We start from the raw sequence: 22,591 nt of genomic DNA, 5'->3' as shown, positions 1-22,591 counted from the left end.
TATCTGCTTATCACCAAGAGACTTCCGTTTGGAATACTCATACTGAGCAAAATTTACATTTTGAAAATTTACATTTTACTCTATATAGTGAGTTATTATTCCACAAAGGAAAATAAATTAATCAAATTGGAAACTAAAAAGTTCTTAAATCCAAAACTGAAACTAAAGCAAAGGAGTGGCAGATTTTTGCTGGAAATCCGTAAGAAAGTTAGATGCAAGAGTGCTACCAAGGAATGGATATTTAGTTGACAAACCACAGTGGGATATAGATACTGTGCTGTGCCTTTGCAGAGTTACAGTAATACAGGTGCAGGAGTATAACCAGATTACAGCTGGGCTGGATTGAAATCTAATCCTTTGGTTCCAGGAGTTTGGACGGTTTTGTGTGTCACTGGCAATAAATAATGTGTAATGAACAAAGACATCCACTTTTTTGATACATGCACATGGGCGTGTGTGCCTGTATGTGTGTATATGCGTATATATAGTGTTTATATAAAGAAGTAAACATTTTTAAAAGCTATATATGTATATGTGTAGCATTTTATACATATAGATATATGGTCCATCATTCTAATTCCATGCACAACTGCACTATAACCATTGTGGTTTATAAGATCACACTTCATATATGCATGACTCACTGGCTTCATTCATGTTTCCATATGTATGTAGAAACATAGCAAAGCAGACATTCCTAGAGACATTGCAGGACAACCTCATTGAGATGGACATTCTCACCTCCTCCCGACATGACGGTGCTTACAATGATGGGTATGTGACACTTACGTGGTCTTCCTGTTTACTGTACAGTCATTATGATCTTTGCATGAAAGCATTTGGTCACACCAGTGATGTTTAAGGGCAACACCATTGCTGACCTCTTCCAATATGGCTTTAAAAAATTAATTTCTGGGGCTTGGAGCATTGTGTCCTGTACATATTAATGGAAAACTCATTAATATGCTAGTGAGCCACTGCATGCCATTTGCTTTTTATCCCCTTATTGTTTTGAAAGTCATTTGATTTGTAAGAAGTACCTACAGCAATTTCAACTCCCATATTAACCAAAATTAATTTAATTTTCATAAAAATCTGAAACTTTTATTGTGCTGACAGCCTGGTACTTCACTGGTAAACTGATGTCTTCCACATACATTATTTGACAAGTGTCTGCTAGTGGCGTATGCAAGCCAAGCCTTGGAGTTTGACTTTAACCACTCATTCTGGCATCTTTGCACAAATTTTGGTCTTGTAACTTTTAAAATATAGTGGACTTTTAACTTGATAGTTGGTGCCAAAACTGTTGAATCTTGTGTTGGCAGCTCATAATTTGGTAGCCATAATTCACTTAAGAGCTTATTAGTGTACTTGAACACTGCAGGTGCCTCTTTGCTCAGAACAGATATATCTCTATCTAAATACATTTCAAAAACGGGATAGTATCTGACTTACTGTAAAAATCTTTTTTTTTTATGTAAAGCATTAGTAGAAATTAAGAATCTTTCTCTAATGCTTAGCAGTCATGCTTCGAGTACCAATAGAACCATGGCTGTATCACTGAAAACACCTATTTTGGATAATTATATGTTACATTTTCCTGCATGAATTGGTGGTTTTTCTGCACTGTGATGTTTTCACATGTTTCCGCATGTGATGTTTCCCCCTGTGACTGCACAAGTAACTTCATGGGGAAAATAGAGTCACCTCTTCATCTGATATTAGCCACTGACTGACTCCCATGGATCCATGCTAACTGCATTTACTCTTGCTGCAAATCTGGCCCCATAAGCCATGGCAGAATGTGCAAAGGGCATTGTGACTGTTTCTCAGTCCTCACAAGCTGCATTTTTGTTTTACAGAAGCATGGTGGTAGATTAGTACACTCCATTTCCCAGGTTTCATTCCCAGAATTTGAATGCCTTTTGCAGCATGATGTCCCACCAAAATCAGGTTTTTCATTTAGTATTCCCATGTACAGAAGTTCCATTGGGACATTGCATTTCAGAAACTCATGGGCTTCAGTGTGTTCTTTTCATGCTGACTTCCATGAGTGTCACCCGGGGTGCTCATGGGCTGGCTCTCAGGCTGCGTTTGTCATAATGGGCAAAATATGGTGCCTCCCAATGTGTCACTGGACAGGAAATGCTGTTGCCTTTGACAGTAATTCACACTTTTTTAAAAGTAGCCTTCAATCCAAGGTGCACTGGACTGCTTTGTGGAAGCAGGTTCCTCTCCCCACTGGCAACACACAGGAGTTTGATGCTTTTAGCCACGCCATTGTCTGACACGTAAATTTGCTGGATGGGGACAGTGTGAATATTCCCCTCTGTGACAATTTGGGTGCTATGGAATGGCTTAAGTTCTTTTTCCCCATCTCCATTCACTGATGCCACACAAAAAACGCTCTCATGCAGTGATCAATAAATTGATAACCGCCCTCCCTTCTTTAATCTGACCTCTGCTCCTCTTCAGCCTCCGTAGGGCATTTCTGTGGGAGTGCGAGCAGGCTCCCAGTTCTGCCCGTGCCACGAGTCTGTCGTAGCTGTGCTTGGGGTTTTCATCTCACTCTAATGCCAGCTCTTCCACAGAGGGGACTCCTGCCCTTGAAGAGTTCTCTGTGGCATTGTTGGCACTATGACTTTTTTGTTTGGTTTTGTTTTCTTTTACTCTGTGTGACTTGCCTTTGATTTTTATTCTTCTCTTTTGTGCATGCCATCCATGTCCGTAGCCAGCATTGTGTGGAGCTGCTTTCCTCGTCCTGGCAGCAGTCGTCATTCTCCCACCCCACGCCTCCCTCAGCATCGATTTGTGAGGAGTCACTTGCTATTGGTCTTTCTTCCCTCAGGCACTTCCTGTTCAAACCTGGAGGCACTTCTCCCCTTTTTTGTACAACGTCGCCAGGATATCCCCTGACGTCCAGCACTGTGTACTCGCCTCCCCCTAGGCCCCTTCCCAGAAGTACCTTTTCTAGGCCTGCCTTTAACCTGAAGAAACCCTATAAGTACTGTAACTGGAAATGTGCTGCTCTGAGTGCCATTGTCATCTCAGTCACGCTGGTGATCCTGCTGGCCTATTTCATAGGTAAGCTTGTTGCTGTTTGTTTTTCTTTCTTTTATTTCATTTCTCTACAAACCCTCCCGTACTGCTAATGTTTGGGAAACAGAGGGTCAAGACTGTGGTACAAAGTGATGGGTAAATAAGGCATCTGTTGACTTGTTTGTGTTGCAGTGTTGTGGTAGGGAGCTTAAAACCTGTCATAAAGCCAGAAGGGCTTAGTAAAACATTAGTCATATGAGGGAGTTGTACTCCCTTCAATATCATGGACTGTTTACATTCTGCAGAGGAAAGTGTACCTGGAGTGAGGCAAAGCCACCAGGTTTTCTCTAAGTATCCCATTAAAACACATGGTGAAGTCCATGTCCTAGTGCCAGTCACATCCAGGTCCCTCAGTGTTGACTTTGATGGAACAGGGTCAGAACCAAGATCCTGGTGCACAAAAATGTGGTTTAATTCTGTCATTTGGTGACACACCTATTTCAGTGACATTTAACTAATTATATTGGAGTTCACAGAGTGACCAGGAGGATGGAGAAGGACTGGGTTGAGATTGTAGTTCATCAGGGCCTTTTTAGACTAGGTGATGCTGGTGAAATTTGCATCTTGGGTGGAAAAGCATTGGATTTTTCTTTAACTGTGCATGATCTGAATTTCTTTGTTTTATGCGGCTTGTCAGTGTTCATTGCAAAAAAGCATTCTTATTGTATGTTGCAAAAGTAATTGAACTGCTAGAAGTGAAAATTGTATTTTTAAGCCTGTAAAGCTGGAATGTTGCCATTACTTTTTCTTCAGTTCTGTTTCATATGTCTGTTATAAATGTCTTTGAAAAGTCCATTCCTAGACTTCTGTGTTAAACTGTCTGTGGTGCAAACTCCAGTTGTCAGACACTTTTAGGAGTGATCATGGGTAAAAAAGCCCTTTTCTCATGGCACAAATGAGTCTTTTTGATTTTGCTGTGACTTCCTGTACGCTAATGATCTATAAAAGATTGTGGTTAGAATTACAAAACTTAGTCTGGATGGAAAGATTTTGCTTTCATTTTACATAAATATGATTAGCACCACCACAAAGGATTGCTTTTACTGTGTTCCTTTTATATACACTTCTTTAATGACTGATACTTTTCCACTTCTGCCTTGCATCATACTCTGGTCACTTTTATGTCTCCTGTAAGAGAAACAGGAATGATTAATTAACCAACATTAAATCAGCAGCAGTTTGATGAAATATGCAGTCAGTTTTCATCATTTGCTATGTACATTTGGAGTCGCCTTTCTCATTTGTCTGGTATTCTCCTTATGTATGTCCTGAATATGGTTCCTTTGGACATAATCTCAGTGTGTCAAAGGAGAATCATTTCAGCTCAGCATAGCAGTGCCAGTTCATTCTGGTGGAGGAGGAGGTGTGTGCTGGTTGATAGATGGAGTTTAGTTTGCTGCTCTACAACTCAGAACCTATCTCAGAGTTCACAAAAGATCACACTCCTGCTTAAAACCACAGTTAATGTTGTTAAAAGGAAGGTCCATTGAGTGCCCTCTCATCCTTTTTATCCTCTCCATTCAGGTGAACTCTATGGCATTTGCCAGACACCATGGGTGGCTGGCAAGGTGCCAGAAATGCTGAGTAGGTTGAACCACTATAATTAAGGGTCATAATTACTAATTTCTAAAGGAACTACCAATTATTAAAAATCAAATTCAATGGTTCAGTTCAGCATAAACATGTTTAGCAAAGATTGTCTCTGCCAGACCCAGTGTTCTGAGCAACGAGAAAAAAGGCAGATATTTAATTAGATTTTGATGAAAAATTGTGTTTAATTTCAAGTATAATCAATTATTAATTACTGTAATGAGTGATTCTGGCGGGGTTTACTAATTAACTCATTTAAAAATTATGAATAACCTTTTCATTTGTAATTATTTTTTACATCCTGTCAAGTTGCAGATGAGAATTGTATCACCTAACCCAAAAGAAATGAATGAGAGTCAAAATGTACTTTCACTAAGTTAAACTGAGACATTTTGCATTTTGATACGAAGTATGTAATTCTTAACAGGAACTTGTTTATTATCCCAAGTAGCCTGGTCTGTATGCAAACAAATTATTGTTTTTCCTCTAATTTTGGCCTTCCCCCCCCCCCCATTTTCTTACAGGTACCTTTTCTCATATAAGCAGAACTTTACTCTTTTCAGTGCCATGGGGACAGTCTGAGTGGTAAGGTATAACTTAGTCATGAGTAAAAGGTCTAATCTGTATAACAGTCTATGAGTATTGGGAACTTGACTGCTTTCCATCTGCTCTTGTTAGTTAAAATGGAAGTTATCTTTTAATGACCACTTTTATCCTCCAGAGCAAACTGAGGTCGTTGAAAAGGTTCCCATTTAAGTGAATGGACTTTAGGTTGGGTCCCATTGCAGCAGCTTGGCATTTAATCTGTTTTGTTGTACACTGGTTAGATAATGGAAGTACTTCAGAGTGGTATCTAGGCCTTCAGGATGTTCCTCACAGCATTAGGCATGTCACAGTTTTCTGTTTCAATATTAAAAACTGCCCACTGCAGGCCTTACCTGTCTGTAGACGTGTGGAGCTAAAGACATACCAAAGAGACTCTGCTACGGGCAGTACTTCCTGAGTGACAGAAGCTCAGGCACAGCTGTGGTGGGTGCCCATCTGAGGCAGGCAGAGCTGCATGGAAACAACAAGGCACTGATCATTTCTGAAATTTTTTGCTAAAGCCAGTTCCTTTTTTAAATTTACCTGGAGAACTTGCTTGATTATTTTTTGGGGGCTAAAAGGCACAGTTTCTATTATTTCATATAAGTCTTTATGTCGTTTAGCAGTCTGAGATTCATTTATCTTGCTTGGCTGTTTCAAAACGAGGAGAGGAGACATAAATAGGTGTCCATGGCAGCTGAATGGCTGCCATCATGTGTCAACACTGTGATCAAGGTGAAGGTTTTACAGGGTTGAGTCACTGGTCTGGAGAGATAATGACAAACAAAATATAACAGAGTGTATTAAACACCAGAAGCTGGTTTTCATTTGAATTGAACAGCTTTTGATTGACTTGTTGCCCCTTTTCAAAGAGTCAGACACCACACTAAGGCAGTGATGACAGTGCCCATCAGTGGTTTGCACACACACACAGCTTATGTAGATCCCATGAACTCCACGGAAGCTTGTCTCATGCAGTGAGAACACCAAGGAGAAAAGCAGGGGCACGTCAGGGCTGCTGCATTAAAGTGATGGAACCACTGAAATCGAAGGCCTCTCCTTGAGCAGCTCAGAACCGCCCTGCAAATTTGCTATTCCAGGAGTGCCTGAAGAGACACGACTTTAAAATTGAATTCCCCATTTTAGGAATGTCAATTCAATGGACAGCTAGACAAGAAAAATTTTCCTGGCTTTTGCTGGGATTTGGTGGGGTCTGTATAGCATTGAAGTCTGCCTTGGAGGGCTGTTTTCTAGCAATATTCTAATGGCAGAGAGAATCCCACGAGGTGTGTTGCTATGCTAATACTTTGCCAGCAGTTCCTGTACCTTATAGATGCCAGACCTGCTAGCAGAGCATTGTAAAGAATCTCTGACATTGCTGTACTGCTTGGGAGGAAGTTTAGAAACAGAAAATACCTGTTTGATTGTCCAGATCTCCATGCCCAGCAGCTATTTGGCTAGGTCTGTGGAACAGTTTCTGAATTAATTAGTGACGGAGAATAGTTTCTGCCTGTTTAAACAGAAGTTATTATCCTCTGCCTGATGTAGATTCCAGACTAGATGGAAGTACAATTTGATGGTGTTAGGCACTTGCAATTTTCCTATACTTAAGCATGTGCTGCAGTTGCATTGCATGAACAGCAAGAAAGATGGGCATTTGATTTAGATTAAAGCTAGCACTGGAAAATATATTATGAAGCCAAAAGAGCCTTCCTTTTTATTGGAGTCAGAGCTCTCTACTTTTCAGCTCTGTGTTCATTTGAAGTACAGATGCAGCTTCACTTGAAGAACAGTGTTGCTTGCTGCAGGCAAAATGCTTTGACAGTAAAAGTGTGCTAGGACTATGATGTGTTTTAAAAAGCATCTTTCTTTTTATTGTCTTAGAATCACCCTGAAAGCTAACTTTAGCTCAGTTTGTCCATGATTCTTTGATGCTATGGAGCAAACCCAATTTAAAGCAACTCTCCAAAGCTCTTAGAAATCTAATTAGTTAGCAATGGATGTATAGTGTACCAATTACCATGGTGTTTACATAGTAAGAGATCAATAGGAAAAGTTGCTAATGCTTAATTATTAAACTTGGTCCATATCTATTAATCCTACATTTATACCTTCATATTAAGGTTATAAATAAGTATAAAGCAATTTATTACCCTGCCAACAGGCTACTTTCCCTTTCTGCTTTAATATTTATTTTCTGATCTCAGATTAAGTTCTATTTCGCTACTGTTGACATTTGTTCTTTTGATTTACAAGGATTGTAAATCAAAATCTGAATGTTTTCTATTTCCATCTTGTCTTTGTTAAAAGGCAGAAATGGGAGCTAAACAATAAAAGGCTTCTAGCAAAGCCTTTATGTTATGAAGTCAATCTGTTACCTCAAACAGAGCTTTGAGTTTCTTTCTTGGTTCCTTCACATCTTCACAAAATCACTGTGGTCTGTTCACTCAGTAAATGCGAACTCATTTACTTAATTTTACCCTTAATCAATAAATTATCAGATCCAGTCTAAAAGGTGCTTTAGTATTACCAGTGATCTATTTTATGTATTATAAACGTTTGTGAAACTACATTCCAGGACAGTGGTTGAGAGGGGACCATCATCATGAGCCAGCACTACTATTTTTTTCCTGTGTAGTATAACTTGAATATGTGGGGTTTTGTTTTTTTCTATTGAAGCTGGATTTTATTGTACCAAATGCAGACAAACATTGATGGGGCAAGAGGGTTAGTGCCATTCCCTCGCTAAGCAGGACAGAATAGAGGACATCTAGCTTTTCCTTTCATACCACTGACATTTAGGAAATATGGGCCTTACTCTTCTCGTGCACATGCTCCTCTTAAACTGCAGCATCTCCATTTCCTTCAGCACTGGTTCAAATGCAGTCAGAGTCAGAGGCATTGGGCCCAGTTTCTGCAACAGGAGCTGGAAAAATCTGCATATATTTTTATAAATTCCTGGCTCTGGAGATTGATCTGACTGAAGATAAAATATAAGTCATGACAGATGTTAACCCTTCAGTCCAGTTTTGGATGATCTGTTTTGTTGTTGTGCCCCAAATTTTGCCCCTGTAAATTTTCTCAGAAAGGCTAAGGCATGAAAATAGTCTCAGCTCCATGGAGAGATTCCATCAACTTGAGCTTCTGTCTGACTACTCAAAAATGCATGGAGTTGAAAAAACCTTTTGCATTTTTTGTTCTGTAGCAGAGAGATGGGAAGGTCACAGGACCCTGTGTTCACCTCAGTCACACTTCACTATGTTAGAGAACCAGCGAGGGCAGCTGCTGTGGGTGAGATTTATAAGAGGCTGGTGAGTAGCAGTGAGCTCAGGCATGCTGCCTCAGGTAATCTGGCAAAATAAACTTTCCCTGGCCAGATCCACAATGAAATAGTGACTCAAATGCTTCAGCCCCACCTCTTTACTAGCGTTACCCCACCTCCCTCTCAATATGCATGCACACATGGAGATTAATTATCAGAGAAAAGAGAAAGACACAAAATGAAATCTGTGGCCTTAAACTGAAAGAGAGTAGGTTTAGATAGACACTAGAAAGAAATTTTTCACTGTGAGAGTGGTGAGGCACTGGCACAGGTTGCCGGAGATATGGCTGCCCCATCCCTGGAAGAGGTGAAGGCCAAGTTGGATGGGGCTTTGAGCAACCTGGTCTAGTGGAAGGTGTCCCTGCCCATGGCAGGGTGGTTGGAACTAGATGATTTTCTTTTTTTAACGTCCCTTCCAAGCCAAAGCACTCTAGGATTCTGTGTAAATTAAAACTACAGTGGGTTACATTCAGTCTTACATTTGTGCCTGTTTTGTTGTCTTTTGCTGCAGCTCTAAGTACATGGTGGTATGAATTGTAATGTAGATTTTTTATTTTCTATCACCTGCAAAGTCATCAAGAGCTCTTTGTATTAGGTGATTGTGTGCATTTTTTTTTCTTTGAATTTTCCAGTGTATGTTTGGATAGCAGCTGCTCTTAGCTTTATAATTTAGAGTGAAGGAAGAACAAGTGATTTGTCCACTATTGTGCCTGAAAATAAAGATAATAAAGGTACAAGATGCCACTTTAAATTTATTCTTGTGAAGATCAGTTCATTCAGATGGGTGTTAAAAACCTTGCCATAGAAACTCCATTAAAGAACATTCACTGTTTCAATCTAAATAAGATTTGTAACTTAAAAGTGTTGTGAATATAGAAATGATGGCTATGCTTTTGAAAGAATAACAGAATCACTTAGGCTGGAAAATACCTCTAAGATCATTGTGTCCAACCTTCAATGGAACATGACAATGTCAAGTAAACTACAGCAAAAATTGCCATGTCAAGTTGTTTCTTCAGCACCTCCAGGCATGGTGACTCCACCACTTCCCTGGGCAGTCCACTGCAATGCTTAACAACCCTTTCGAGGAAGAAATTCTTCTGTTGTCTAGCCTGCACTTCCTCTGGCACAGCTTGAGACTGTGTCCTCTTGTCCTGTCACTTGTTGCCTGGGTAAAGAAGCTGACCCCCACCAGCCTACAGTCTCCTTTCAGGTGGCTGTAAAGAGCAATAAGGCCCACTTTGAGTCTCCTTTTCTCCAGGATAAACACCCCAGTTCCCTCAGCCACTCTTCATAAGACTTACTTTCTAGACCCTTCATGGGCTTACTTTCCCTTTCTGGACTCAAAGGAGAGACACTTCTGCAAGAAAATACTACTGGAAAAGTAGAGCAGAAGATATTGCAGACCTGATTATTTTGCCAGACTTGCCCAGTCTGTGGAAACTGGGAAGTACTAAAATGTAGGCATTCCATATGATGATAATATGTTCTGAACTTGGTGGCAAAATTCCTGCTTTGAAAAGTGGTTAGTACTTCTTCAGAGTCTACAGTGATAAATATACTGGGCAAGTTTACATCTTTTCTCAACTAATTCAGTGTTTACTGGAGGCAGGAAGACACTTAAGGATTCCCATAATTTTAATTTAAAACTGTTTTCTCAATTGTCAATATGTTAAAATCCATTAACTGTCACATTGTGCAGGCTGACCTCTTTGCACATTGAAGCCCAGCAAACTCCAGCTACTTACTCTTCCCATTTTACATAGGTAAGTCACATACGTCCTTCAGCTGGCTTTTTTACCAGCTTATGTGTGTAAGCATCCCATTAGGTCTTTCTGGGCTATAGAAGTTACCTTAGGATATTGTTGTACAGCATCTTCTTTTGCTTACTCCTTAAGTTATTTGCGCTCTCTGCTTTCCAGGTGCCAGTGTACCATCTCATGGACACAGTTTGTGGTCCATTATCCAAAATATATAGGCTGACCACTGACACTTTTTGTTTGAATCATTCAAATTTAGTTACTGTCCTGCTCTTCTGTTTTTCTGTTCAGCTCTCATTGTTGTATTTCTCACTTGAAGTATTGGAGTCAGCTACATGTTTAGTGATCCGTGATTTTATATTTACTTACATAACACTGATGCAAATGTTGAATAATTTCAGATCAACTATCAGTTGTTCAACTTCACAAGAAATTGTAGCATGTGATGGTTATTCACCAACAATGATAACTTCAATGTCTTTCAGTTTAGTTTTTAAATACACATATATATGTCTTTATACCCTCCAAAAATGCTTGTTTGTTTAATCACATCAAATTAAACCAAATATCTTACTAAACTGTAATCTTGTCAAAGAATGAGTAACTGTATCATAAGATCTGTTTTTCAGAAAAGCAATATGGTTGGCCTGAGATACCATACATCCACTTTCTTTACTCTCTATCAGTTCAATTCTATGTTTTCTGTTATTTTGTCTGTAATAGATATCAGACTGCCCAAACCAAGTGATGTGCATCCTGTCCTCTTCCCTTCTTAAATATTTGTAGAGCATTAATCTTGTTCTAATTTCTTGGTAGCTGGTTCAGTATTAATCAGTGAGTCAGATTCTTCTTTCTTCTTTACTGGGTACAAGTTAAATGAGCCTGCAGATTTAAAAATGTTTGTCCTTAAATAAATGTACTTCAGTATAATTCCTGGTTACTAATGGACCGGAAGAAACTTATTTCCTGTGAAATGATTGCATTATTGTAGTTATTTTTAAAAGCTAGAACAAAAATTCTTACTGAACACTTCAATCTTTACTACAACATTATTAACAATTTCCCTATCTCCATCAATATTGCTGCTCATTTTGCTAGGTTTCAGTACACTTAAAAAAAAGTTTTATTGTTCTGTGCGTTTTTTCAAGACATGTATTTTTTTCTTGATGTCCTCATCTTCTTTTTGCCTCTCTCTATGGCTTTAGATTTATATAGATTACTCTCTGTTTCCCTATTGTTCTGGCTTTTATATATTACTTTTTTTATTTCAGCTTATTGTTTCATTTTGACACTGATTGAAGAGGTCCTTTTGTCAAAGTCTGATCCTCTTTCATCATTGTGGGGTCACTGGAAGAATCACTTCCATTCAGAAATAGACCACCAATATAACTGATTATTTAACCAGTCAAAAACGGGTTGTGGCTATGCATCCAGCAGGCTCCATGTGATCTGGGAGTCTGCATCAGTGTGCCATGAAACCACACATTAGTTGGCCCTTTAGATGTCTGATCCTTCCGTAAAATCAAGAATCTTTAATACAAGGGGAGATTAATGTAATTCCATCTGGTTTTATTAAATGGTCAGATACGGGCTCTCAACCCGTAAGCTTTTATCAGTTGCTTTTAGTGAGGTTTTATAGTTGCTCTAAGCCCCCAGAAAAGAAAATAACAGCAGGCTGACTCCAGAAGTGCTGGCCTTGTCTTTATGACAGTGGCACAGATGTGCTGCTATAATCTTTATTTCACGACTTAGATTGACCTTTGCACACAGATGCTGAAAAAATCAGTTTTACGGATCTTTATATGTCTTGTGGAAGGAGTTCTTCTTGAGTCTATGTTTTTATTTCATACTAATTAGTGTGAAATAATGTAATTTAATTGCAGTTAAGTGGAGACAGAAAGAATTGTTTCCTGTAATGGGCTTTTTTTCAATGTTTTTAAATACCAAACGTTTTTGTAGGTAACTATTCATAGAGCAATCTCAATTAGGGATGTCACTGGCAGTGAAAAATGCTCCTTGGTTATAGTTTAGTGTTTATCTCCCATTGTTTTCTAGCATAAATTAAAAGATGGCTTCACCGCCTGCTTTGCATCCAGGTTATACATTTCTGTTGAATGTGTGCAGCAATGTATTCTCTGAGGTTTTTACCTGTAGTTAAAGTCAAGCTGTGTAGTAGATAGACATCTTTATAGGGTGAGGTGTTGTTAAGTATACTGCTCAGGTAACATCCTGATGACCTGTAAAATAATGAACAGAAGTCCAGTCCACTCTTTTCCTCTTTGTTAAGATTTCAAGTCACGGTTTATGCTGAAACTTAAAAGCTCCAAATGGACCACTTATGTAGAGGTTGTTGAATCTTCGTGTTTCAGTGCTAGCCTATAAACTCTCCCATCATCTCCAGCTTTTCCTATCTTCCTCTCCATTTGATTTTATCATATTTTAACTTCCGAGAGTGTCCCTATTGCACTCAGAAGCTCTTGCCTAGGCAGATGATGAGAATAGGATGTGTTGGCTGTTTTCAAATATGGTAGCATGTGAAACAGCAGCAGCATCTCACCTTGCCACATCGCACCCAGTACAACTGCAGCATCCCTTCATTATGCAGAGAGACTTTAAAAAGCAAAGCAGAACCAGGCAGTTGGCAGAAATGATGGCTATGCTTACCCTAAGTATTTCAAAAGAAAATCTAATTGGAGTATCAATGGAGAGAATCCCCTTCAATTATGGCAGAAATTGCAATGAAATCAAGCATCAAAAGAGTTTCCTGAGGCTTTTGGTTAAAAAAAAAAAAAAATCCTTCAATCTAAGCAAAAATTATATGCCAAACAGCATTAATCTTGATGGTTAGTAAGAATTTTTTTATTTTAGTATACCTTCCCCAGTAAGACTGTATCATGGGCTACTCCAGGTTGTGGAACATGTACTTGAACCATTCTAGGTGCCCAACTGGTCCAGAAGGAGTACATTTCTTTATTGTTAAACTCTTATGGGTATTCAGACCCAAACTATCTATTAAGAGCGATCTCTGGTCTTTGCTAGCTAAGCAGTGCACAGGAATTTGGAAGGTGTTGGTTGACCAGAACCAGTGCTATGGGTAGAGTTCTTTCTAACAAATAACTGTTACAGACTATCAAGTTATCCTGCTTAATAATGTTTAATTCACTGCTATGAACTTAGTTTTTGGAGATGCAGGAGCAAAGCAGTTGTGCTGTGTCCCTGAGCAAGCTCTTTGTTACATTTGTATTTAATGATAAACCAGAATTGTCATGGCCTAAGTTGTCACAAGGGAACGTTTGGGCATCTCGCTACGACAAAGGCATTGAGGTGCTGGATGGAGCATGTCCAAACAAGGCAACAGAGGTGGGGAAAGGCTAGAGCACAAGTCTGATGGGAAGCAGCTGAGGGAGCTGGGGGTATTTAGCCTGAAGAAAATGAGGCTCAGGTGAGCCTTATATCTCTTTACAACTCAGTGAAAGAAGATTGTAGTCAGGTGAGGGTTGACCTCTTCTCCCAGGCAGCCAGTGACAGGACCAGGGGAAGTGTCTGTAAGTTGCACCAGGGGAGGTTTAGATGCGATATTAGGAATGGTTTCTTCATTGGAAGGGTTGTCAAGCAGTGGAACAGGCTGCCCATGGTGAAATCACTGTGCTTGGAAGTGTTCAAAAGGCTCATGGATGTGGCAGATGGAGACGTGGTTTAATGGTGAATGTGTCAGTGCTGGGTTAGTGGTTAGACTTGATGATCTTAGAGGTGTTTTCTAACTTTAATGATTCTGTGATTCTATAGCCTGAATAGATGTGAGAGTAGGCATCTGGATCCACCAGGTAACATGGTCACTCATTTAAGCAAAATTCTGCTATTAGATCTACTGTTGTTCTCTATTCATGTTGCAGAAGTACTGAAGTAAAGGAGAATTGTGACACCTCTTCTTTTTATTAGGTAGAATAAGCAATGCTGTGTACTTTATCACACTCTGATCCACCCCAAGCTGGCTACCACAAAACTAGAAAATCTGAGTTCACACATGCTCAGTAGAGACCTAGTTACACTGCAGCAGCAAAATTGTCTGTGCCGGGTGTTCCTTCCCTTTCCAACTCCCTCCTATTGCTACCAAGCAGCCTGCACATATGGCTTCCCTAGAAAGCAATTGAACATGCTACAATGCTGGCGTTGCTAGGGTTGAGTGGTAATTTCTGTGCAATTGTTCTGCTCAGCATTGGGCCAGTGAAAAAAAATAGCCTGTGATGAGGGAATTAAAGGCTATTACAGAGTACATATTCATACAGGGGCTGATGTAAAATCACAAAAGCAATCTTAATTCTGTACTTTGCTCATTTTTGAGTGCTTGACTTGGCAAACTTCAGGTTTTTTTAGCAGCTGCTTTTTTAGGTAACATTAAATGTAAAGATGGCTGTGGGTCTTTCTAGAACACTGTGGTTGCACTTGCTAGCACTTGCCTTATTCTATGTGCTGGATTTAGTTCTAAGTCCAAGGGAACAAATCATCAGGTTATGCTTTGTTATTGAGAGAGCTTTTTACACTGATCTGAACCATTCATTTTGATTTATAGCACCTGAAAGTATTGTGCTGGATTTTGCTCATGGTCTCTGGACAGAAACAAAAATTATTGTGCTGTTAATTGTGTTGTGTCACCCACTTTATCGGCTTTCTCAGAATGTGCATTTGTATCCATTTGCCAAGCTTTTGTACAGGAGAAAAAAAAAAAAAAAAGTGATTTTTTCCCCTCTCCAAAGAGTGTTTGTTTTTTTAGTATATGTAAATAAAACCTAGAAAATAAATTAAAACATTCCTAGCCTGCTTTAAACATACCTGTGCTTTTGTCACCCAAAGCAACTGAAACAACAAAATACTCCTGAACACCAGCACAGTTAAAATTTCTTAGCATCTCTTCCAGCAGGCTCAAGGCTGATAGGATTCTGCATTAGAGCTCAGTTTTGACAATGCTCATGAGCACTCTGGCCCAGATCTACAAAATGTGTAAATTTGTTCTGAACTTTAAACACCTCCATCATCCCCTTGAAGTCACTAGATTTACTTAGGCTAAGTAAAGCTCAAGTTAAACCTGTGCTTTGGACATCAAGGGATTCTGAGGTTGTCATTTTGTTAATTTTTCTTATATCAACTGGCACAGCCCAGCTGGGGCTCTGGTGCTTTTAGAATGTGCATAGTGACTAATAACACTAATGCAGTTTTCAGCTGATTTTAGGATTAAAACACAAGCAGCGGTCTCAAAGACATTTGCTTGTCTTACTATAATAAAATCATGTTCGTGTTCAGAAGGACAGATGAGCAGGCAGCCATCTGAGAGATCAGCTCACACATCAAATTCTACAGCAATATTTAGGTCTTCATGCTTAAACTGGGATATTTGATTTAATCTCTGATCCCACCTCTGTTGTGCTGGGGTTTTAGAAGAAGGGGGATATATTTTGTGACTTCTTCACAGCAAACTGTGTTTTTTAGACTTTGGGCAAATTATTGTATTATTTTTGGAAGGTAGGTTTTCTGAAAGTTCTCTAGTTGAGATAACAAGGAAGGAAGCATGTGAGAGCTTGTGGATTTACCTATGCAAATTACACCACTTTTAATTAGTGCCTCACAGTTTATAGGTGTGTAATGAAAGGGCATTTTTAAAACTATACTGTCCACAACAGGCTAGCCCAGAATTTTAGTAAATGCAAAGCAGGATAAGAGGCCCTCTGGTAGAGCTGCCTGTCCTCATTTCTCTAATTGAAGTGAGTACCCCAGTGGGAAAACCATTATTTCTAATATTATATACACAAATTAAAACTCCATTTAGAGGTATAGTGGGACCATCTTATAATTGACTTTGATCTTGAAGAAATACCTCCATAATATTTATTTTAATATGGTCTCTGCCAGAAAGGATATCTAGAAGGCAAAATATTATTTTACTGAGAAAGGCCTGAGCATGTGTAACACCAATTGTACCAGGGCTTTGAGGGCTGAAATAAGTTTCTTTGTTGCAGTAAGCTGCCTAATAGCAGCCAAATGCTGCTGAGGTTCATCTTTCCACTTCCTTTTATGTTTGAAATTAGTGTAAATGGTAAAGGAAATTACCAAAGGTATTTAAGCAGTCAGCTCCTCACATAAACTATGCCACTTTTGTGTCTATTTTTTCTATAGGTTAACACTTTAAAACTATCCTCCTTTTAAAAAGCATAAAAATATTTAAATAGATCCATTTAAAACTGCATTTTCCCTTTCCTGCAAGAAATTGCAAGCTACTGTAGCACTGGAGGGGCCAATGATCATCTATTAATGATTTGAAAGGACAGGCAATCATTCAAAAGACTTTGATCCTCAGGGGCAATTAGGAAGACATTGAATAGGAAGTGCTGACTCTTTGCATTGAACAAACATTGAGTTTAACTGCTTCATTTTAAAACATGCCTTTTTAGTCACTTCCTTGAAGGTTTCAAAGAAATGTGGTGTTTCAGCTGGAAGCCTTTCTTCTTCCTTATTAAGAACAATTGGGAACTAAATTAAAATATGAAGTGTTCTCCTAAGAAGAAGCTAATACTCTTTGGTAGACCATCTGCTTCTATTGTGGAAATCATGGATACAGCTCTTCTTCAATCAGAAGGGGTCAAAGAATAACTAGTTAGTGTTAAATCAAAGCAAGTAAATGTGTTTGTGGCAGGATTTCAGGTGGTTAGCGCAATGCTTTTTTTTTTTCTCAAATTGTATTTCCCACCTTGCTGGCAAATTTTTAAAATGTAGGAAGCTCTCTATCATTTGTATTCCTCATTTGCACGTGGTGATTCTGCTTGAGGGAAGGAGAAGATATGAATTATCTCCAAAAAACCACTTTTGGTACTTACATAGTTTAAATGTGAAGCAGTAGTCAGGCAGCAAGGTAGGATCCCAGGAATTGCTAGATGTATCCCATAGCATGTGTCAGTACTGAGCTGGCTGTGAAAGTACCTACATCATATTTTAGGATGTTTGAGGTCCTAGAAAAGCCCCACAAACAAACACAACACAGATACCTCTCTGTTTTATCAGCAAAATCCTTCCTCCCTTAACCCTGAGATGGGTGGATGCAGGTTGTCCAATTCTTAGATGAAGCAATCCCAGCCCAACGAAGTGTCTTCAAACTCCGAAGGAGGTTTGAAAATCCTTTTTTCTCATTGAAGGTGGATCATTGAGCAGTTAGGAGGGGAGGCAAATGGGGAATTTACAATAGTGAGCATTACCCTAAATGTCCCTCCTGGTGCTTTTTTTATTTTTCTTAACTATTGTCTTGTGTCAAATAAATCAACAGGCAGGAAGCAGAGCCGTGGGACCTCCCAGCTGCAGGCTTAGAGTCTTCACTTAAACAACATGCAATCAAGCTGCCTTTTGGGCTCCATTCCTTTGTGACCTGTTAATTTTACATTTCTAGCTGCACAGCAGCTCTAATCCATCTGGGTTGTGGAGAGCCTGGTATGCAGGATTCTCTGTTCCCACATGACTGCAGTCTTGTCCTGGTGTGCAAATTCACATTCTTTCAGGCAAAATATGATTTATGAAGTCAGGTTTTCTATTTCCTGAGTGAGAGTTTTAAGCCACAGATGGAAAGCATTTATGTATAGGAAATAATTTCAGACACTAGGAATGACACAGAGTGGTGTACAGAGTTTTTGGTCACAAGGTAACTGCCAAAATCCACACAAGAAGTGGCCTTGCAGGAATCCCTCTCTCCTTGCCCCATGGTGCCTGGCTGAGTGACCTGGGTATGTATGTGTAAATGATACGAATTCATGATATTATAAAGCACTGGGATCTTCAGTCAGGATACTAGATCTCAGTTCCAGATCTTTGAACCTGTTCTTTGGGTATTTAATCACTACAACATTCAGAAGTGTCCCGATGCTATTAGATGAACACCAGCTTGAATCTGCCAAGTCCAGGACTTGTCCAGACAAACAAGTAGAGCAGATACTATGTGCTGCATCCAGCTTTTTGCCCTCTTCCTACACCAGTAGGGCCATAAAGCCACTTCAGCCCTTGACTGTCATGTGTTCTGCCACAGAAGTCTTGGCCAGCACTGAAATGGAACAGCAGTGTAAAAGAAAAACAGTTTTATTTTTTTCTTTAATGTTTGTTTTACTGTTCCCATTCTTCTTAATCTTCCTTGATTTATTGAAGACTGACACACCAGTGATTATTTCATGCTGAAAGGCTCCTTTTCATAACACTGGATGTCATAAAAATATGGTTTATTCTGCAACAGTCAATTCTACCACTTACACAAAAATCATATAATCTCAGTGTAGAGACAGTTATCCAGATAATTACAGTCAAGTTTCTTCCAGAGACAGGACTGAAAGCAATACATTTACTTGAGTTAAAATTAACCCTGAGCAATTCAGTGGTGAGATTCAGCTTTTTCTCAATTAGGAGAAAAAAGCGAAGCTCAGGTATCATTTTGGAAGCGTGTTATTGTAGGTCTGACTAAACATGAAGGTTAAAGAGGAATATGTAACCACCACATATCTTATGCTTGTTTCCACACAAAGAGGGGAGAGCAAAGAAGCAACCTGTAAAAATTTTCAACCACTGAGCTTCAGCTGGCTTTCCTTTTCCAAATCCCTTATACTTTTTTTTTTAAACTTACCTTTGCTCTAACCTTCTTTTTCTCAGTTTCTGTCATTCCATATTTTTGTCACCTCTCTCCCCTTTCTCATTTTTATTCTTGTCCATTGTGGCATCAGTCCTTCTCATTTGTTCCTCTCACAGTGTTTTTCCATTTTCTCCTTTTCCCCATGCTGCATGGGGAGGCTTTGGAAAACCCTTCTCCCTCCCAGGAATGGCCTTTTGGCTTGTGTTGGCTTGGGCTTAGCTGTCAGCAGTGCAGTGAGGTGCTTGTAGATACCAGTGGAGTAGCAAAGCCAAACTTCCTCAGATGGAGCCCAGTGCCAGTACAGCTGAGCTGGGGTGGGTGGGGTGTTTGTGCGGAGAAGCTTCACTTTTCCAAAGCTTGTGCCCTCCCCTGTGTTATTTAAGCAAATATACTGACATATATGGGCATGTATTCTTACATAAATATGGATTCAAAACCTGGAGTATTCTTAGTGCAAAGCAACTGGCTGGGGTTTCCAGATGAGAATCCCAAAAGACTTCTGTCTTGCCTGTATCCCTTTACCCCTACGCTTGCTGTAAGTCCAGGCTCAGGTACAGAACATTAATATGTTTAGTTAAGCTTTGATTCTGAGAAATTCTTAATTCATTGTTCAGGGCAAGATCAATTGTTAGCTGGAAAAAAATGTTATTTTATTCTTTCCTTTGTTTCTGTAGCAGCTTTGCCTGGGTGAGGTATCACCAGGCCAGCTGTAGTCCCTTCAGGACTTAGCCCTGAGAGGGCAAGGGAGAAGGAAGCAGCAGAGCCTGGGAGCTGCTGTGAGAATGCTTTTAACAAACATTATGGAAGCACCTGGTGGCTTCAGCTGTAGCCTTAATCCAAACATCGTAATTGATTGGCTTGGTTATTTATTACACTTAGCTTGCTGCTTTGGGCAAAGAAACAAGCTAATAAAGGGCCAGCAGTTTGTTTTTCAATTTTTTGCTGACTGGTGTGGTTTCTGGGGGTCTCATATGCTTCAGTAAGCATGTCTTGTCTTTTCTTCTGCCTGTGATCTATCACAGTCATCTGCCTCTCTCTGCTAACTCCTTCGCTCCATCAAGCTGTCCTAAGAGATGTCCATTTTGTTTGACCATGTGAATTATTATCTTTGTTTGTCCTTTTTCATTCTAAATGCTGTACCACTTCCTTTGTTGTCTGCTCCGCTGAGTAAGTTGTTTTGACTTTAGTGTTCTGCTGTCTCATAAGCAAGTGGCAATAATACAAAGATACTCAAAAGCCTGGGTGTCTTCAAAAGAAACTTGGAAAGAATGTTCCTCTTTATTTGGCTTAACACCATCTGCTGATGCTGATTATGGTGTCCACAAGTAGCTATGGAGCAGGAATAATGCAATATAGGAAGAGATAATACGTTAAAATCAGAAGAATCATGATCCTGAATACTTGGTTCCACCAATATGAACTTTATTTGCATGATTAAATAACTCAGGTGATGCTAAACTGTTTGCAAATTTTCTTTGCTAAAGTGAATATGAGTCCAGCAAAAGAGCAGCTGTATCACACTGGCGTGGTTGAAATGCTGAACTCCGCAAAGTAATCAAATCCTGAAGGGACTGGAGTTTAATCTCCATTTTTTTTCCCGCAAGAAGGCAGCCACAGGTGACTTAGGACTGATGATAAGGTGATTTAGTCTGCCACAGAAAATTGTTACCCATTTAGCAAGTTTTAGGACACCTTTTGCTAGCACTTAGCTACAGGGGAAAGGTCGTGGAAGTCGAAGATTTAAAGTCAAAACATGAGCACAATGGACCAGAGGCCCCAGGTGCCTTTATCTCGTCTAAGTTGGTGGTGGTGAAAAAGCCCAGAGAGAATGCAGGGTTTCCCCTAAATATTGTTTTCATTCCAGGAGAAGGGAGACAAGAGTTTTCTTCTCCATGGGGAATATAACCAAAGCATCTGCAAAGAGCCTGTCATGGAGCTTCCTAGCAGTGAAAGCTACATGGTATTTTACAAAAGTGTACGCTTTAATGATTGTTAATTGCAGAGTGCTCTTTTAATACATGGGGAGCCTTCAATATCTGAAAATCTATTGAGCATCATGTTGGAGAGGGAGAAGGAGAAGGACTTGGGGGCTTTTAGAGGGCATTTACTCTCTGTCAGCAACATCTTGTTTCTAGCTGAGCGGGGGGTGAAAAAAAAAAGCCAGAAAAAATGTCCACAGTGGGTTCCATTGACCCAGAGACTTAAGAACATCAGGAATCTCAAACTATGTTTACAGCTTTACTTCCCTCTTAGGAACACTAACACTTCAAAATATATGATTATGCCTCTCATCCATGGTTACAGGGCTTTTCCATGATTATGGTTCTTAGCTGCATTTTTTTTCTATGAGAAAGAACTTTTCATCAATTTAGCACGGATCAAGGTTGATTCCTAAAACCTTTAAACACAACTGTGTGCAACAACAGCTTTACACATCCCATTGAGATGTGAAGACCCAAAATATCCACTGCTATTACTACTTAAGTTTTTAGCACCAGTGTGGCAGAGCCAGAGGAGAAATGAATTTTCCACCAGGTTGCCAATCAGACACTGCTGGTATTAAGAATATAGTAATGAAATCACTTATTCAGGTGACATCCTCATAACGTACCTGCTACAAAGTGTGTTTCCAAAGTAAATCAGACTCTTTGTTCTTGTTTCAGGTTGACTTTTGTGGTTATTGCCTACCTATAGCAGAAATTGCATGATGTCTGTTTGCCATATGAATGGGGATATTTATAGGCTTTTATTTTGTGCTTAGAAACATCAGCTCAGAAATCCTGAATAGAGCAGTAGCTCTGAGATTTTACACTGTTTTCTGAATTTTTTAAGCCACTTGATAATCAAAATGCTATTCAAATAATTCTGGTTTTCAGCATTCTGCACTTTTGTATGCATGGTGTGCATAGTTGTCATTCTCATGGCTTATCATTGGAGACCTTCTTACAGCCTTTAAATACTTTAAAATGAGGCTTTTAAGAAAGATATAGTGAGATGTTTTACTAAGGTTTGTAGTGACAGGACAGGGTCATAATGGTGTTAAATAAAAGAGAATAGATCTAGATTAGATATAATGAGTTTTTATTATCAGGCTGATGACGCACTACCACAGGTTGCCCAGAGAAGCTGTGGATGCCCCATCCCTGGAAGTGTTCAAGGCCAGGTTGAATGGGGCTTTGAGCAACCTGGTCTAGTGGAAGGTGTTCCTGAACATCTTCATGGGGTTGAAAGTAGATGGTCTTTAAGGTCCCTTCCAACCCAAACCATTCTGTGATTCTGTGATCTATGTGATGATGAGATCAATGTATGCAAGAAGCTTTTTGATTTAGACAAAATCTACTAGCAAAGGACAAAAGTTAACATTAATACAAGTCTTTTAACTTTGTGTGATAACACGGTATGTATGTTACAGATAATTATGTCATACTTTCTATTTTGGGACATTGTAAGACACTTTTGAAACATTGAGAATTGAATGATGACATAGAATGGTTGATCCACTTGCTCAAGTGGATGGATAATGTGCAGAAAAGCTGTAGCATCTTCCAGAGTGTCAGTTCTGTCGTTACACCGAAGCAAGATGAT

At 39.4% G+C, this 22,591-nt stretch overlaps 1 protein-coding gene across 1 annotated transcript in view; it reads left to right on the top strand.

Annotated features, from left to right (window-relative positions):
- Window positions 1-22,591, top strand: part of TENM4 (teneurin transmembrane protein 4) — a 591,112-nt gene that overhangs the window by 389,535 nt on the left and 178,986 nt on the right. Inside the window, exon 8 of the mRNA XM_041414180.1 lies at window positions 2,849-3,084. Within this exon, the coding sequence (XP_041270114.1) occupies window positions 2,849-3,084 (236 nt within the window). The remainder of the gene's footprint in view (window positions 1-2,848; window positions 3,085-22,591) is intronic.

This window comes from Onychostruthus taczanowskii, unplaced genomic scaffold (assembly GCF_017590055.1).
Source record: "Onychostruthus taczanowskii isolate IOZ18803 unplaced genomic scaffold, ASM1759005v1 scaffold44, whole genome shotgun sequence".
Taxonomy (NCBI): domain Eukaryota; kingdom Metazoa; phylum Chordata; class Aves; order Passeriformes; family Passeridae; genus Onychostruthus; species Onychostruthus taczanowskii.
This window is presented reverse-complemented; position numbering and strand designations above follow the sequence as displayed.